At 48.3% G+C, this 18640-nt stretch overlaps 1 protein-coding gene across 1 annotated transcript in view; it reads left to right on the plus strand.

Moving 5' to 3' along the window:
- The window catches only part of CCDC33 (coiled-coil domain containing 33), a 123391-nt gene that overhangs the window by 66770 nt on the left and 37981 nt on the right, over nucleotides 1-18640 (plus strand). The window contains 1 exon segment of the mRNA XM_004374816.1: nucleotides 14463-14642. Coding sequence (XP_004374873.1) covers nucleotides 14463-14642 — 180 coding nt within the window.

An 18640-nucleotide genomic window follows, 5' to 3' on the forward strand; every position in this document is an offset into this window, starting at 1 on the left:
ATTTGGGGGCCTGAGTATGAAATGCTAACATGGGTGGACTTGACATAAGGCTCTTCTTGCAGGCGCGCACCCATTCATTCATTCTTTGATTCCACAGATAGTTGACAAGGAGCCACTATGTGCCAGGCACTGTACAAGGCAGAATTCGAATTTTGGCTGCCCGTGGGCTGCAATGGGGAGCGGAAGGGATTGACAGCCTTGGAGTCCACCTGCCTTGAGTTCAGCATCATTGGGCACTCGACTAGTGTCTAAGCCCTTTGGACATCCTTCTTCCTAAGGAGGGGGACCGGGGCAGGAGAGTGTTGAAAATTGATGAACAGATCAGATGAGATGGCATCTGTTCATCACCTCCTCACCACTCCCTCAGCACCCCCTTCACTATACTAATGCCATCATTGGCTCTGCAACACTGCAAACATTTATTAAGCATCCATCACATAGCGTACACTGCTCTGGGGTGTAGATATTACATTGAACAGGACCAAAAAAGGCCCTATCTCCATCTAGCTTGCATTCATAGAGCAGGGAGTGTGGAACAGACAATGAACAAATAAATCCATAAGCAGATAAGTCTAAGTACTATGATGAGAACCAAACAAGGTGATGTGATAGGAACGCTTAGAGAGGCTATTTGGATTGGATGTGATATCCTAGTAAGGTTACAAGCCAAGCTGCCATAACAGAGAGACCAGGTTCCTTCCATCTAGTGTTCTACCTAAGGAGTGGTCAAAGGAGCCCTGGTGGCACTACCCAAAAGGCTGGCAGTTTGAACCCACCAGCCACTCCATGCGAGAAAGATACAGCAGTCTGCTCCTATAAAGATTACAGCCTTGTAAACCTTATGGGACAGTTCTACTCTGTCCTATAGTGTCACTATGAGTCAGAATCAACTCAGTGGCAACAGGTAAGGAGCGGTCTGCAACTTCGTGGTGGAAGGTCCCTGACCTTCATCTCTGCATTCCAGCTGGTAGGAGGGTAAAAGAGGAAAACCCAAAGCAAGAGGCCTGTCTTAAATTGGGGACATCTATAAGTAAAGGGTCGGCGAAAATGAAGGAAATCCTCAAGGAGATGGAGTGACACAGTAGCCACAACAATGGACTCAAAACATACCCATGATCATGAAGATGGCACAGGACTGAGCAATGTTTTGTTCTGTTACTCATAAGGTCGGCATGACTTGACAGCAACTAACGACAGTCAGCCACAGATGGTCAGGAAAGGGCTCACTAAAGGAGAGAAATTTGAGACCTAAATAAAAGAAACCAGGCCAGGCACGGGAAGATCTAGGGAAAGAATGTTCCAGACAGAAAGAACAGCCAGAAAAGGACAAACTTACCCTGTCTCAGAAACAGAGCGAGCAAGAGAAGGGAACAAAAGGAAGCTGGAGATGCAGATAGGACCAGACACGTGGGCTCAGTGTTTATTTCCCGTGATGGAATGCTGTGGAAAGATCTCACCCAGGAAGTGACATGATCTGATACACACTTTGTAAGAAGACCGCTCTGGCTGCCCTATGGATAACGAATTATAAGAGGCCATAGCAGAAACCGAGAGGGCTACAACTGGGGCCCAGGCAAGAGATGAAGGTGGCTCAACCAGGGCAGTAGCAGTGGAGATGGGGAGAGATGGACAGCTTTAGGATTTACTTTGCAGAGAAGCCTCAGCCCCACTCCACCATCACCACCAGTCACATCGTAATTCATCACTCCTCACATTGGTATGAAGTTTTCTACTTCCCAATATGCTTCCATGCACATTATTCCATTTGCTTCTCAGAACTCCAAAGAACTCTCTGAAGGTGGTAAGGTCGGGATTATAATCCCCATTTGATGGATAAGGAGACCAAAACCAAGGTAAACTAAGTGGTTTGTCCTGTGTCATGTGACCGCTGGGACTAGAGCCATCAGTTCTTCCACTATTTACAGCAAACACTGCATAAATCTCCCGGGAGCCACTGATTGAAGCTTGGAGGTCTTAGAGTCCTTGGACACTCCAGCTGCAGTGGGGCTTGTGATAGAGACCTCTCATGGCCCTCATCCATGTGGTTTGTAACTCCATCTCGGGCTCTCCTTGCCCATGGTCAGGGGTGCTACAGAGAGGAAACTCTGCAGGAGAAATGAATGGCCATATCCTACCTGGGCACAGCCCCAGCTTGAGGACACTGTCTCTTTCCCCTAACCTCCATGTCTAGGAGACTTGGGCATAGGCTGTCCTGGTTAATCAGACATTTTCGTGAACAGGGTCTCCCCACACCCAGTACTTCCACCTCACACGTTCCAAGAGCTCTGGGAACGAGAGCATTGTGGAATTTCCAAATAGGCAGAGACTGCCCTGAAGAGGAAATCTCCTTGGCAACATTCATCACTTGTGGCCATCCCAGCCACCCCTTCTGCTCTGCCATGACCAGGAGCGCACTGCCTTCAAAAGCAGCCATTCCAGGGCGTGGTGACTACAACTGATAGAAGCGCTCATGCCACATTGGGCCCAACCTGCCTCCTGGGGCCCTCCCTCTGCCACATGCTCACTGGCTCTGCCCTCTGGGGCTGCAGTGCAAACCCAGCAAGCTTCCTGAGCTGATGGAAGAGACATCCACTCACCGACAGCCATCTAGCACCCTTGAGGGCAGTGTAACCAACCAAACCTACCAGTCTTGGTAAATGACAAGAGAGGGTGGTCTTTTGGCTTGGGATATTGTGCTTGAAGGTAGTTCTGCTGGTGTTGGGTTAAGCTTTTACCTCCAGTGAAACTTCTCTATGGGCATTTGCTGTGTAGAGTGATGTGCCTTAAGCTGAAGTTATATGTAGATGAGTATGTACATAGATACACACAGACACATAAAAACTAGAAAAACATAGATGCCTGTAAATGCACAGAAAATGTCCCTTTATTGCACATTCAGTGGGGCTTGGACTGGATGGCCTTTGAGATCCATTAGGCTCTAAGAATCCAAGAGCCTATGGCTACTGCACATGCACACATAAACCTTTGGTCTCCCCTATTCCCCCTCTGATCTCAGCCTCTTCTCTTTGAAGAGTGTGGTCTGGTCCCCTGGGAGTCTACACTTCCCCAGGCTAAGCAGCCTGGCTCTTTTAATGAACTGGCTTCAAGATCTTGCAGCATCCCGGGTGCCCTCCAGCTTGCAGATGGCCTCTTTGAAGTGAGGCCCACATTGCCCGGGTTTCCTGGGCTGAGGGCTGACCCATGTGAACTGAGAAACTGGTAGGCATACAGTAGGTGCTCATGCAGTGTTGGTTCCTGCCTCCCTGCCTGGAAATGCACCTCCCTATGGGATGGGGCAAGTTCATGCAGTCAACTGGGTGTTTGGCAACATTTCACCTCTTGGGGTTGGGTTTGGGATCCAGTGTCTTGCCCAGGTGGCTGCCAGGGCACCAGGCAGAGTAGAGCCCCTCAGATGGGTGACAACCCCCTCCTCAGCCCACAGTCCAAGAGATGCTGGGAGGACTGAAACCTTGAAACCTGGCTTCTTTAGACTTTTCACAGGGAGGGTACATGTGAGGGGAGGGGCAGTGGCACCTCCCACAGTCCCTTCATAGGGAGAGGGTGGGGAGAGTCTTTGATGCCATAAAAAGGGCTGCCCTGGTGGGAGTTTTTGTGTTTGTTTGTTTTTCAGACCAGTTACAAAGCTGTCTCTGGAGACCAGCCCAGAGTAGGGACGAGTGGCTGTTTAGCAAATGTGGAGGGGAGTGCAGGGAACAGGCAGAACTATGCTGGCTTTTAATGAATTTTTATGGATTTTCTGAAAGCCACACATAACCACAGTGTCTTGGTCCTCAGAGAAACCCAACACAGACCTGGCCTCCATTTTCTCACCCAGCATACCTGCCTGGAAGGCCCATTGTCCAGGATAGAATAGCAGTGTTCTCAGCTGGTTCTGTTCTCCGGAAGATTCTATCCCTGTCACCCCCCAGGGCTTCAGCTCTAAAAACACTACTATAAGGATGATGATGGATTCACAGAGACTCTTTCCCCTCCGTCACCTCACAACTTCCTCACCTGTTTTCCCTTCTACACCCCCGAAGCCCCCTTACTGTTCCTCTCTTCTCACTCTCCCAGACCAGATGGCAGGAGAGAGAGGTAGTAGGCCTGTCCCTCCCCCAGCTCACAGGCGCCTTATTTCTCACCTTCTCAGGTTCCCAACCCAATTTGGAGATCTTCCCATTCAACTCAAAGGATGCTGGGAGCAGGGGCAGGTGTGGAGGTGAGAGCCTGGGCTTTTCCAGGGCCAGCTTGGCCCTTGGGTCCCAGGTGCTCAGTGTGGGGGCGGCCTCAGCCATCCCACCCCTATCTGCTTTTCAGAATGCCTAAATCCCTCCCAGCAGTGCTCCATGCCTTGGAGGCAAATATTGCTCCCTCCACATTCTCTTAGTTATCATGCAGCTCCTCCTGTCCCCTACCTCAGAGAGAGGGGGTTTGATACCCCATGCAACACACACAGAGGGTTCTGCAGACTCTACCTGCTCACTTCTCATGACAGGGAGCTCATGGCCTCCCAGGAAACCCCCTTCAACCTCGATCAGCCCCTTTGTAAATTTTTCCTTCTCTCTCTCTCTAATTTCCTGCCTTTTCCTTCCTGAGGCCCCAGAGAAGTCTGTTCCCAGGCCTATGTCAGCCACTCTCCCAGACCAGATGGCAGGAGAGAAAGGAAATAGACCTGTCCCTCCCCCAGCTCACAGGTGCTTTATTTCTCACCTTCTCTGGTTTCCAACCCAATTTGGAGATCTTCCCATTCAACTGCTGATGTTTGCAAACTTCTTTTGTCATCTGCTGCTTGAACCAACTCTTTCCTCTGGCTGCGATTTGTCAGACTTGGCTTCTGTTCTTCTCATCCTCTTGGTTGCCTCCACTTAACAAGACTTCTCTTAAAGTGTCCCCCAAAACTGTAGGGCTGGATGAGCATGGCTGGATAGGGAGAGTAGGACCATCATCCCCTTTCTCTAAGCACTGTCTCCCCTTTGGTACAGCCAAAGTCTGTTATTACTTGCCAAGGCAGGGTGGGTCCATTTAAGCTTTGGAGCCCAGTCTCTGGCACATGAGCTGTTAGCCAGCACGTCCTCACCTTGTACCTCTGCAGCTCTATTTTGAACTCAGACAGGTTTCTCTTCCCTGTGATATTTCTCTTTCTTGGTCTCAGCCCATCTTTTAGGCTTGAGATCATTCTGGACCCTGATTATATCATGCAATGTATTCACAGTCCCCTTTCCACGCCCACCCCAAACTCTAGATCATCAGTGGATGTGGTCAAGACACGTCAGTGCTGCAAGTTCACTGGGCGTGTGCACCGTGAGAACTGGGTTTGAATCCCGGATCTTCTCTTGATCTTAACCACCTTGAACTTCACCTTCCTCATCCGTAAGTGGGGGTTGCAATCCCAACCAGCCAGGAACCTAGTGAAAATGGAATGAGGAAGTGTGTGTAAATGCCTAGCACCGTGTCTGGCAGACACTCAGTAAACGGAGCTCTTAGTATCATTCACCAAAGTTGCTGACAAACATGTTGAACCATCAGGATGAGGACAGGGCTCCTGGGAGATGTGCAATGATGGAGCTCCGCTAATCCATCACTCAGCGCCCGCCCTTCCCGACAGCTGCTCCACCAGCTTCACATCCATAAGGACATTGGGAGGCCTTGTCAAATGCTGAAGATAAACGTCAGTAGCACCACATTTGGTCTCACAGAAATTTTTCAGAGAGTAAGGAAAAGAGGAAATGACAATCACCTCTCCATAAGCCAGAATTGCTACAGTCCCTGATGTACCCTTCCCTGTACTGGGGGCTGTGGAGGAGATGGAGAAAGTGAAGGATTACTCCCCGACCTGGGAGATCCCAGGCTGGTTGAAAGCAGAGTGGGCAGGGCTGGACAAAGAGCCACACCATAGGCTCACCCCCAACACCTCATCGATAGCAGGACCGTGTGTCACCTTGAGAATGTGAGCCTTGACTCCAGCCATTGATGGAGTGTGTTGAGTCAGGCTGCACGGATGGCTGAGGAAAGTGGAAATCCAGGCCCTCCCCTCCCTGCTCTACCCTGCTCTGCTTTCCTTCCAGACCAAACTTCTCGGAAGGTGGGGCGTGCTCTTAGGATTCTCCCCATCTCAAAGCCAGGCTGCCCTAGCCGAAACTTCCCTTCAGCCAAGCCAGATGTATCCCTGGCCCAGCCAGGATCATTCATGCAAAAATTCCATCACCATTTATTAGATTCTTTCCCTGTGCCATGCAGTAAACCCCCCTAGCACGTCATCACCACCTGTCTTGCTGAAGTCCTAGTAGAGGCAGATGCATTGAGCACACAAAGGTCAGGGGAAGAGTCACAGAGAGGTGTGACTTACCTCACTTTGCCTCAAAGAGTGGCTTGGAAGTTGGCAGGGCAAGGATGCTCCAGGCAGAGGGAACCATGTGCAAAGACATGGAGGCATGAGAGTGTCTGGAGTACATGGGGCATAGGGGGCTGTAGTGGACAATGGGGAGTCCCTGGGTGATGCAAATGGTGAATGTGCATGGTTGCTAGCTGAAAGGTTGGCAGTTCTAGTCCATCTAGAGGTGCCTTGGAAGAAAGGGCTGATGGTCTACTTCCAAAAAATTAGCCAGTGAAAACCCTATGGAGCACAGTTCTACTCTGACACACATGGGGTCGCCATGGGTCGAAGTTGACTTTATGGCAACTGGTAGTGGGCAATGAGGCTGGAGAGTTAGACAGGTCCTTGGTTGTGGAGGGCCTGGGTGCCAGGAAATAAGGTTTAGACTTTTCCATAAAGTGATGGGAAGCTGAGAAAGGTCTTTGAGCAACAGTAGGACATGATCTGACCAATATGTCAGAAAGACCTCTCTAGATGTAAGTAGGGGGAACCCAAGGGGAATGATTAAATGCAGAAAGACCAGATTTCAGGCTAACAAGAATGAGCCCACAGCCCATCCACTGAGTGACATCAGGGCTCTATTGAATACTAAAATCCCTGCCAGGATTTTAAAAAATCCTTATCACTGGCTCCCCTCCCCTGACCCCACAACTTGCACAACTTGCTTTTGGATTAACCCTCTGACACTATATTCTGAGAAGTGAATCATGGTCCCAGTGAGGATCAACAGCCATTCTTGGCTGGGAGACAGGCTCCAAGCCTCAGAGCCCGTCGCAGCTGCAGGACCGTGTGGGGATACCATAAATGAGGCTCGCAGTATGCAGGGGAGACAGCAAGCCCTCTTGGAGGGGCCTGTTGTCTAAGCCTCGCCTTCAGCAGAAGAGATAAGAACCTACAACTGTGGCCACAGGAAATGACAAAGCAGTAACTGATCGGGGAGCCACTGCACAGGGCTCATTACAGCGCTTGCCAGCGGGCGAGACACCCTTATCAGGGAGAAAATTGCATCAGGCCTTCTGAATTACTAGCGATTGGAAGCAGATTTCTTGGGACGCACTTAGTTAGATACCTAATGAGCGGGATACAGGCCGGCAGAGCCCAAAGCCGGAGGGGCAGGGGACAAATGTCTTTGTTAAACAGAATTTGTCAGTTTCCGCTCCAGGCTCCCTGGGGAGGGTTCAAGGCCAGCTAATTGAATTAAGAGCATGTGTGCTCCAAAGAGAGGGCTCAGGGCGGGGCGAGAGGCAGGCAGGCCGGAAGGCGGGTGCTTTCAGCACCAAGGACAGCAGCTGCAGCCTGGCTGGTTTGTAATTGCTAGGGCAGACTGGAACTGCTGCATTTTGCATGATCAGGGACCTAGGGGTTGGAGTGGGTAGGAGGGAGACAGAAGATGTCAGGGGTGGGGAAGTGAACAAGGGACCCAAGAAGCTTGGCACTCATGATGCCGTTGGTCCGGTCCATCTCAACAGACCCTCTGCTGGCCACAGTGAGGGGTGGGAGGTGTAAGGAGGGGGTGTCTTCTCCCCACCATGGTGCTCATATATGGTGTGGGGCAGCCGCAGGGGCGCGAGGAGCCGTGGGCTGGGCACTGAGTCTGAGCCAGTGCATGACTGTGCATTGCTTTGAGCTTTCAAAGTCATCTCCAATTATAGTCCTAATGAAGTGGGACATGCTGCAGCCATGGAGCTGCAGAGAGAGGGGCCACTTGTCAGCCACAAGCTGCCCCAGCAGGCTAGATCCTAGACAGGGCCAGGTCCTGCTAAATAGAGAAGCAAATGAGCAGGATTGTGGGGTGGGTCAGCCATCCTCACCCCCACTGGAGGAAAGGGGAAGAGCAGGCCTGAATAGCAAGCAGTTAGTCTCCAAGGTCCCATTCTCTTCCCATTCCCATGTTAGCATTGCTTCCTCCTCCATCCTCTACCCTGACCCGCCCCCTCTAGCAGCATGGCTTCTCTTTGTACTGTCTCAGATAAGCTCCACAGTCTCCATCCCAAAATGGTGCAGATTGAAGCCCAGGAGTCAGGAGAGGCAATGCTGGCCCTAAAGGAAAGAAACATTAGGGAGAATTTAAGCGCTGTGGAAGGCACTGCAGTCCTCCTGGTACCTCTTACCTCACATGACAAAAGCAACTGCATCTGGCCTCCCCTGCAGGGCCTGCCCTGTTTGGAGATCTGAAGATTTTTCTATAAAAGCCACCCACCCATCTCACCTCAAAACCCCAGGCCAGGATGGATCCTGGCAAATTTAACACTTTGGTGACTCAATTATTTTCTGCTTTGAATTTTTTGTTAATATCATGTGTTTTCATTAATGGAAGCATGCTGAATCGTTGAGTATGTCTGAATTTTTGGAGGTAGTATGGATTGTTTTTTTCTTGCTCCCTCCAAGCCTACCCTAAGTGTTTAGTGGAACATATAAACTGCCACTAATTATACCCCCAGAGTCCCCACCAGGGTCTATTGGTACATATGTGTAACAAATAAAAATTTTCAAAATTTCTATTTTTCCTACCAAAAATTCAGACATCTCATACAATACCCTGTAAAAACAGTAATTTGCAGCACATGCCCATTTCTTCAGCTTCAAATAGTCATAAAGGCCCCTGCCTTGCACTGTCAGTGGTACAGCAGCTTCTCAATAAACCCCAGAGATGGAAAAATTTCATAGTCGCTATATGTACCACTGGGCACAAAAGGGTTAAGTCGGGGCAGGGGATTAGAAATGTGGGCAGGAGACATACAAAAGGGACAGTAGGCATGGAGTAGCCAGGGCAGCAGGGCCAGCCATGGGTGTGGGCAGAGCAGGGCAGAACCACTGAGTCTGGCGGCTGGGGGTCAGGAGAAGGTTGGATGGTGGAATAGATTTCAAGTCCACAGATGCTCTGTCTTCCCTTCCCTGCTTGTTGGAATACCCCCCTGCCCAGCAGAGACTGACAGGGTGAAGGCACTGTGCTGGACTAGGATCTGTCTCATTTTTATTTTAGCATAAAATTAAATGAATTTACATAGTAAATTTCAGAATACACCTCAAAGTTTCTAGTGGGTGCTCAACCCCAAAAAAGGGCTCAGTGAATGTCAGCTCTGGGTCACTGAGTTGAGTTCCTCAGCTGGGGGTGGGGCCACACAGGGTGGAGGTCAGGGAGACAGGCTGCGGGGGAGGGGACGCCCTTAGCAAGGCGCCTCTGGTCCCTGCTTTTAGAACTGATGAGGGGACCTCTGAGACCTCTCCCTTGATTTCATTACTTCTACTTCCTCTCCTAACTGGATTAGATGGCAGTCTATGAAACCCACGGCATCAAGATTGGCTTTCTGCCTGGAAATGAGGAGAAATGTCATTATGGGTCCTGAATCAGCATCTCACCCCAGCCCTGGGCAATGGGGAGTTGGTCTTTGCCCTGGATGAGTAAAATAGTTATTCACTCTTTCCTTCATTCCTCTCCTGCATCCATCCATCCATCCAATATGCATTCTGTAGCTCTCCCTCTGCAGCCAACCTGGTGTTCAGCTGTTTCAAGCAGGAGACAAGAGACATGGTGCTTTTTCCCAACACTCTGACTTCAATATAACACAGAGGTGCCAGAGGTATTCGTGGGACAGAAGGCTTCATTTCAGTAGGGAGCCTTCGAGTGAATCCTGCCTTCCCTGAACCATAGCTATGGAAAGGAGCAGAAGGGAGAGACAACCAGGCCTGATGCCTGGGGACAGAACAGGCCAAGAGTCTTGGTTATGAAATGCAATAGGTGGTCTCCAAAGTCCAGCCCCAGGGTCACCCAGTGCTTCCTCTTCCCATCCCAAGAGTCTTTTTACAGCTGCATTCTCTTTGGAACTATCTATCCTTGTACCCATTTGACAGAGAGGAAAATGAGGCCCAGACTGGACTGGATGCCTCTGTGTACTCAGATGACTATCCCTTACTCTACTGACACAAGCCTAAAAAAGCGTCATGGTAGTGAATTTCTGTAAACAAAATTTTAAACAGGCATAAAGAATTTATTATTTAATTAATGAACCCCCGTGGCAAAGTGGAAGGGTATTGCCCCAATTCATCTGGCTCATATGTGTGCATTTTCATATAGAGTATTCATTTAAAGAGAGGCCCAGTGGCACTCACTGTGTCACTCTGTTTGTTTAGGGTCAGGCATTGGGCGCCTCTAACCCTGAGAACATCTGTCCTGGTTGGCACTGTGCCCATTGCTCTGTTTGCGTCCAGCACAACATTCTAAATGGCAGGATAATTTGTCTGCTGTGTGGCAGGTGGGGATTCCAACATCTGATACAGGATGGAAGTGGGCACCCTTGAGGTCCCTACAAACTCTGAAACTGTATGATCTTTAAAAATTTGGCATATTTGCCTCCTTTGCTATGAGACCAGAAGAACTGGATGGTGCTTGGCTACCATTACTGAATATTTTGATCAAAGATTTTATAGAAGAGTCCTGATCAAAAGGGGGAAAATGCATAATTAACTTGAAATGGATCTAAGATGTAAATATAAAATCTAAAACAGTAAAGATCTTGGTAGAAAAAATAGGGACAATATTGTATAGGACAATGCCCCAATACGTGGCATAAATTCAACACAAACCATATCTAACAATGCACAAGCACCAAAAGATAAACTAGTCAGCTGGGAGTGCCTAAAAATTAAACAGTTATGCTCATCAAAAGACTTCACCAAACGAGTAAAAAGAGAACCTACAGACGGGGAAAAAAAATTGGCTACCACGTATCAAACAAAGGTTTAATCTCTAAAATCTGTAGAATACTTCAACACCTCAATAACAAAAAGGCAAATAATCCAGTTTAAAAATGGGCAAACAATATGAACAGACACTTCACCAAAGAAGGCATTCAGGTAGCTAACAGACACATGAAGAAATGCTTGTGATCATTAGCCATTAAAGAAATGCTAATCAAAACTACAGTGAGGTACCATCTCACCCCGACATTACTGGCACAAATCAAAAAAAAAAAAACAGAAAATAACAAGTGTTGGAGAGGTTGTGGGGAGACTGGAACTCTTATGCACTGCTGATGAGAATGTAAACTGGTATAACCACTATGGAAAATTATATGACACCTCCTTAAAAAGCTAGAAATAGAAACACCACAGGACCTAGCAATCCCATTCGTAGGAATATGTTCAAGAGAAATAAGAGCTGTCACGTGAATAGACATATGCATGCCCATGTTCACTGCAGCCTTATTCACAATGGCAAAAAGATGGAAACAACCTAAGAGCCCATCAACAGATGAATGGGTAAACAAATTATGGTACATACACACGATGGAATACTACGCAATGATTAAGAACAATGATGAAATCTTTAAACATCTCACAACATGGATGAATCTGGAAGGCATTATGCTGAGTGAAATAAATCAATCACAAAAAGACAAATATTGTATGAAACCAGTATTATAAAAATGCAAGAAAAGGTTTACACACAGAAAAAAAAACAATCTTTGATGGTTACAAGGGAGGGGAGGGGTGGAGAGGGGAAATCACTATATAATAGACAAGTGTTAACTTTGGTTAAAGGAAAGACAACACACAATATAGGGGAGTCAGTACAATTTGACCAAAGCAAAGTCAGGGAAGCTTCCTAGACACATCCAAACACCTTGAGGGACCAAGTTACTAGGGCTGAGGGCTGGTCTTGGGGGACATCTAGGTCTATTGGCATAACATAGTTCATAAAGAAAATGTTCTACATCCTACCTTGATGAGTAGTGTCTGGGGTCTTAAAAGCTTCTGAGTGGCCATCTGAAATACATCTATTGGTTTCATCATGTTCGGAGCAAAGGAGAATGAAGAAAACCAAAGACACAAGGAAAATATCATTCCAAAGGAGTAATGGACCACATGAACCACAGCCTCCACCAGCCTGAGCCCAGAAGAACTAGATGGTGCCCGGCTACCACCACCAACTTCTCTGACAGGGATCACAGTAGAGGATTCCGGACAGAGCGGGAGAAAAATGTAAAACAAAATTGAAATTCACAAAAAAAGGTCAGAATTACTGGTCTGACAGAGACTGGAGGAACCCCCGAGACTATAGCCCCCAGACACCATGCTGACTCAGAACTAAAGCCACCACTCCCAAAGTCCACCTTTCAACTAAAGATTAGACAGGCCTATAAAACAATCACACACGTGAGGAACATGCTTCTTGGTTCAATCAAGTATACGAGAGTAAATGGGCAGCACCTGCCCAAAAGCAAAGTTGAGAAGACAGGAAGGGACAGGAAACCTGGATGAATGGACATGGGAATCTGGGGTATAAAGGGAAAGGAGGAGAGAGCTGACACATTTCAGGGATTGCAATAAATGTTACAAAACAATTTGTGTATAAATTTTTGAAAGAGAAATTAATTTGTGCTGTAAACTCTCACCTAAAACAAAATAAAATAAAAAAAGGGGGGGGAATGCAGAACAGAATTCAAATTCTCATGGACTTTAGACTTTCTGGAGCCATGGAGGCTGGATGAACCCCTGAAACTCTTGCCTTGAGAGAATCTTTAAACCTTAAACCTAAAATATCCCTTGAAGTTTTCTTAAAACCAAACACTAGCTTAGCTTCACTAGTAAAGACTGTTGGAGCCCTGGTGGTGCAGTGGTTAAGAGCTTGCCTGCTAACCAAAAGATAGGCAGTTCAAGTCCACCAGCTGCTGCTCCTTGGAAACCCTATGAGGCAGTTCTACTCTGTCCTGTAGGGTCCCTATGAGTTGGAATCAACTGGACGACAACGGGTTTGGTTGTTTGTTGTTGTCTGTTGCCTTGGCCATTGGGCTTTGTCAAGATCTATCTATATGGGCTTAAGCTGACAACAACAACTCAAAAGATTAGATAGGGAACTTAGAGGGCCATGAGTTAATGTTAACGAAGAACAACCCAGAAAACGGAACTGATAATGGTTGTACAACTCGAAGAATATAATCAATGTCACTGAATTGTATAAGTAGAAATTGTTGAATTGCTATATGTTTTGCTGTGTGTATTCTCAACAACAAAATTAATAAAATTTAAAAAAAAGAAAAATGGGCATATTTTAGGGCCAACCACAGATTTCAGAGTTTTAAAATAACTGCTCCCCAAGAGAAGCATAGGACATGCCTCTGAGTGCAAAGAACTTTGAGTTTGGTTAGAAACACAAAAACGGCAAGCAAGCCTGGGATTAGAGAGCACAGATAGCCAACTACTGGGCTCTGAGAATCCAGAAAAGCTGCAAGCATGGGCCGGAGGCATCAAGACTTCCTGGAGAGGCTAGTATTTGAGTGGGGTCAGATTCTAGACAAGCAGAGACGAGCGCAATTGTCATGACAAGGAAGGAGAAGAATAGGAAAAAGCACATGGAAGAAGAAAGAGGCCCACCGAGTATATGGAGGGAAGAGACTTGCTTAATGGGTGCTAAGCTTGGAGGATGACAAAGGAGATAAAATGGAAAGTAAGTATACACAACAAAGAGTGCGGGCATTTTAGAAGCTGTTACTGCACTGGGGGGGGGGGCGGGGATCACAGTGACATAGTTTTTGTTTTTTCAATAAATGTATTGATCACCTACAATGAGGCAAGCACTAGGACAAACAAGGTCCCTGCTTAGATGGAACTCACATTCTAGTGTAGACACTGGGGTAGGGAGTCAGATAGGAAACAAGTAAACGTACTTTTTCAAAATTAATTCTCCGGTAGGTAAGTATTGTGAACACAATGAAATGGGATAATGGGAACGAGAGTATTTTGGAGGTGTGGTTACTTTGGACAGCAGAGGCCTCTATCTCACAGGGTAGGGCCTGTCTGAGAAGATCACATCTGAGCACATAAAGGTCCAGGGATCCCTCCAGACAGAACAGCCAGTGCAAAGGCCCTGAGTCAGGAAAGAGCTGGGATTGTTGGAGGGACAGCAAGGAGAGAACAGTGTGATTGGCGCCCAGTGAGCAAGGGGGCGGATGATAGGATGTAGGCAGGGGCCAGATTGTGCAAGATCTTCTGAGCCATGGGGAGGAGAGGCTTGGGGGTGTAGAAGGTGCGCTTATAGGAGAGCGTGTGAGCGTGATGCAGAGAAACGATCTGCACCTTCTCTTCCCAGAGGCCAGAAGACTTCCTGACATCAAACAACAGCAAGGCTCTACCCATCCTGGATCCCAAGATCCTGGATGAGAATCTAGGTAGCATCCGTGAATCCTGGTCAAAGTCCTCGGAGAGCTCCACAGTGGACTCCAGCACATCCATCCTTCAGGAAGCAGAGCCAGAGATGTCCAATGAAAAGGTAAGTGTGTCTCCCCAGGGCAGGGGGGACCAGAGCACTGATAAGAGCCATGGGGAGGGCGCTTCCCTGCCACCTGTGGGCCTGGCTCATTCCACAGGTGGCAAGTCACCCTCCCCCTTAGACACACTCTGTATGTGAGTGACACCAACGATCAGCTGGTGGAAGTTGTGGATTCTTCATTTTTCAGAGCTTCTTCACTTTATGAATGAAACCCCCATAAGATTTCTTTCAAAACAAACCCCTCCAACCCTTGTAAGACAGGATTCCACTTCCTCAAGAAGTCATTAACTCAGAACGTCCTTAGGGGTACGTTCATCAGGTAATGAGAGGCCCCCTGAGAGATTATTTTTTACTTCTAAAAGGGGAGATCAGGTCTCAAAGAAAACAGGACACCATCTTTGGTCACAGAGTCTGTGTCCTTGACCGTGGAAGCTAGGTAGCTTCCTGCTGTCAAGTAGACCAGATGCTTGAGAAGGGTTAGTGAAGGTGACATGGTAGCCAAGACGGTGTCTTTAGTGAGGGGTCAGTACCTGATTCAAAGACCTAAAGAATAGGCCACAAAGAGGCAGTCTAGTCAAAGTCTCCAATTGAGGTCTTGTCTCAAAGACCACGGATGAATTCATGTGTGGCTTCCTCCCTTCTTCCACAGCGGACCCCATGGGGAAAGCTGCTCCAGAAAATCCTGAGAAAAGGCCCCAGCCAAGACTACCGGCTACTAGGGAAGCCCTGGGCATCCTCCTTTGAGGACCTGCCCCCCTCTACTGACAGCCTCCCCATTTTCCCCTGGCACTTCTGCACCTTTCTGGAATATGTTGCATCAGATGAATAGGAAGGGTTACTGTCTGCTGGGTATGACCAAGATGCTCCCACAAGGGGCTCTCCCCTGCCCACCCTGGTGCAGGGCTCTCCCAGTCAGATCAAGCACTATGACACTTACTGGCCATCTTCTGCAACTGCCTCCTCTCACCTCTGCCTTTTGGGAAAGCAGCTCTTGGGCTCAGCCTTCCAGCTCAGCCATCAAATGGGTTGAAAATCAAGATCTTGTCTTTGGAGACTTTTGGCAGCATGAATAAACCAATGCCTGCTGCTCCCAAGAGGTTGGTCCTGTGACTCCTCCTTCTTGTGCCTCTAAACAGAGGTAGTGAAAGAGAGGAAAGGGGGAGGTTAAAAGGCCAGGGAAGGAGGAAAGAGGGAAGGTGTCATCAAAGGGGAAATGCAGACAAGAAGGAAGGAGAAAGGTGAATACATCTCCTTCCTGGTCACAGCCCTGCAGAGAGCAGCCTCATCTTCCCTCACCCCTCCAGCTTGACCTCGTGGGGACGCACAACTCAGCCAAGCCTCATCCCTCATCCAGTTAAGCTCCACCTCACCCAGGTTGCAGAACTCGGCCCCTGTATCACACCACCTCTGGGAGCAGGGCCCATTATGCTGCCTGGCTGGACAAGCCTCTGGTCTCAGCCACCTGGGTGCTAGACACCAGCAGGACCAAAGAGGAAGTAGTATCGGGCCCCTACCTCTGGTACCGTACATGGCACGGGCTCCCTGGTTTGGGTTTGGTGAAGATATCTGCTGGACAAAAAATCCAAGGTCTAAGTTGAGGTCCACAGTTCTGAGGGTGTGGATGATTTGAGAGACATTAGACACAGGTACTTAATACTGTAGACTTGTTTGGGGGAGGTAAGACATAGAAAGGGGAATTGGTTGGGTCACAGTCTTCATTCTGCTTCTAAAATTCTATGATGATGATGATGATAGAGGAGAGAAGGAGAAAAACAGGGCTGAGGAGGAAAAGGGTCTTTAAATATAAGAGGAATCTGATATGTGGGGATTTAAAACAATATTTTTAAAATATCTGAAATATTACAATAATATTTAATCTGAAATACTAAAATATTATATGAGTATAATACTATACCCATATAATTACATGGGTAGTAGACCAGTTAGTCTTGATCTTAAGGATTAAGCCAAAAGAAATGGGACTAAACTGCAGCTTGAGAAGTCAAGGTTAGCCATTAGGAGGAATTGTTTTTCAGCAAGAGAGTGTAGGCATTGTAAGTGACAGAAAGAAAGAAGAGAAATATGTGTCCCAAGGTCACTAAGACAGGATTCTGGAAGACCTTTCATCTAAGTGATAACCAAGGGACTCAGGGCAGCCCTATAGCCACAGTCTGTCAAAGAAGTCATGAGTTGGGTCCATTGGGTCTGTATCCAGAACCAACCCAAGCACACCCACCCTGGACATCACCATCAGTCCCATCAATGGTCTTTGTGCCCATCGAGAAGGCTCCATGGTCCCTTTACTCCCCCCTCCCCTTGATGACACCTGGCAAGGCCACACTGACTGGCTGCTAGCCCTGATTTGCTAATGGGTTAGGTCCACTCAGCCACCGTCATTCAGCCCTTGAACTAAAGTGCATACTGCCTTCCTCACCTCTGGGCTCCAGGACCCAGCCTAGGCCTGGCCCAACATAGACTTTGGTAAATGCTTGCTGGATCCTGTAGTAGAACCCACGGCTGGACAGCAAGAGCATCAGAAGGAAACTTAGAGCTAATCTGTCCAATCCCCTCATTTTACAAAAGGTAGCAATGAGGAGGCCCAGCGGTGGGACAACATCTGTTCAAGCTTCCCTGATCTGCTATCCCATCTGCTATTCATAGAGCCAAGGAGAAATACCACATGGCTACAGAAGCCTGCCCACCCAGCTCTGGACCCTTCAGCCAGTCTGCTACCATCGGGCCCCTCAGATACTCACATAGCATTCAGGGCGGTAGTCTGCCCCTCTTCCCATCTCAGCTTTTTCCAGGCCCTCCCTGTTCCCTCCTAGTTTTCCTGACTCTTGATTCTATCCTCTTTACCCTCCACCCTTGTCCTTCATTCCTCTAACTCACCACTCCTCTCTCTCTCTCTCTCTCTCTCTGTTTCTCTCTCTCTCTCACTGGGCTCAGGTTGACAATGCTGGCTATTCCCACCTCTGACACTTTGCCCTAGTTCAGCTGTGGAGACCCAGCCCGCAGTTCCAGTTCCTGCCCATTGGCCGCAGCATGGCCAGGATCAGGGCAAGATCCAGACAAACACATTCATGTGCCACCAGAGTCCAGTTACAATCAATAGAACATAGGTGCGTAGCAACAGTGTACAGCTCTGTGACAATTGCAGGTAGCCATGTAGCCACCGATTACTGTTACATAGCAACCAAGCAAAATCACATAGCAATGGGCAATTACAGAGCAATGGGCAAACTCATGCAACCAAGAGGCACAATGACAAGCATTAGATTCAGTCACGGAGCAGCGAAGTATAGTTGCATAGCAATAGACCCAAGCCATATAGTGATACCACACATCCCTGTATAGCAGGGGAATGCAATCACAGAGCATAGTCATAAGCAGGCTTACGGAGAAGATACTTGGATAGCAATAGAATGCACTTGGGTAGCAACGATATTGTGGTCACAAGGTGGGTACCTCCTGGACCTGTCGTCAGGGACTGATCAGCAGCACAGCCTGGGGTGTAACATCAGCCTGGTGATGTGACAGGGGTTGTGTAGTGGTCACGTGATTAACTTAACTGCCTCCCTTGGCTGTCACCATTGTCCCCCGGCCTGTGAGCCCCTCAGCATCACCTGATTTCCGGAATATGTTTGTTTGTGTCTGGTCTTGCCACACATCCCCCAGAGCCCATGAAACAATTTGCTTCTGATTCCCTCCAGAGCCTACTTTGACTTCATAGGAAATTGAGCATTTTCTGGAGAAAGGAGCACCCTGGGAATGGAGGAGGGAGTGGAGGGATGCAGGGGGAGGGGAGGGAGCCACAGATGCTCCCTGCTGCCCAGGCCCTGTCAGTCACCACTCCCCAGCCCCACCTAACCCTACTGGGACTCCTCTCCCCATAGTGTGCCTCCATGCACCTTCATTCCTGGATTGCAATCCAGTCATTTCTTCCGTCTGGGGTTCCCTTCGTCCAGGACACCTGGTTTTGATGTAGACCTCTCAAA

This window comes from Trichechus manatus, unplaced genomic scaffold (assembly GCF_000243295.1).
Source record: "Trichechus manatus latirostris isolate Lorelei unplaced genomic scaffold, TriManLat1.0 scaffold00030, whole genome shotgun sequence".
Classification (NCBI taxonomy): Eukaryota; Metazoa; Chordata; class Mammalia; order Sirenia; family Trichechidae; genus Trichechus; species Trichechus manatus.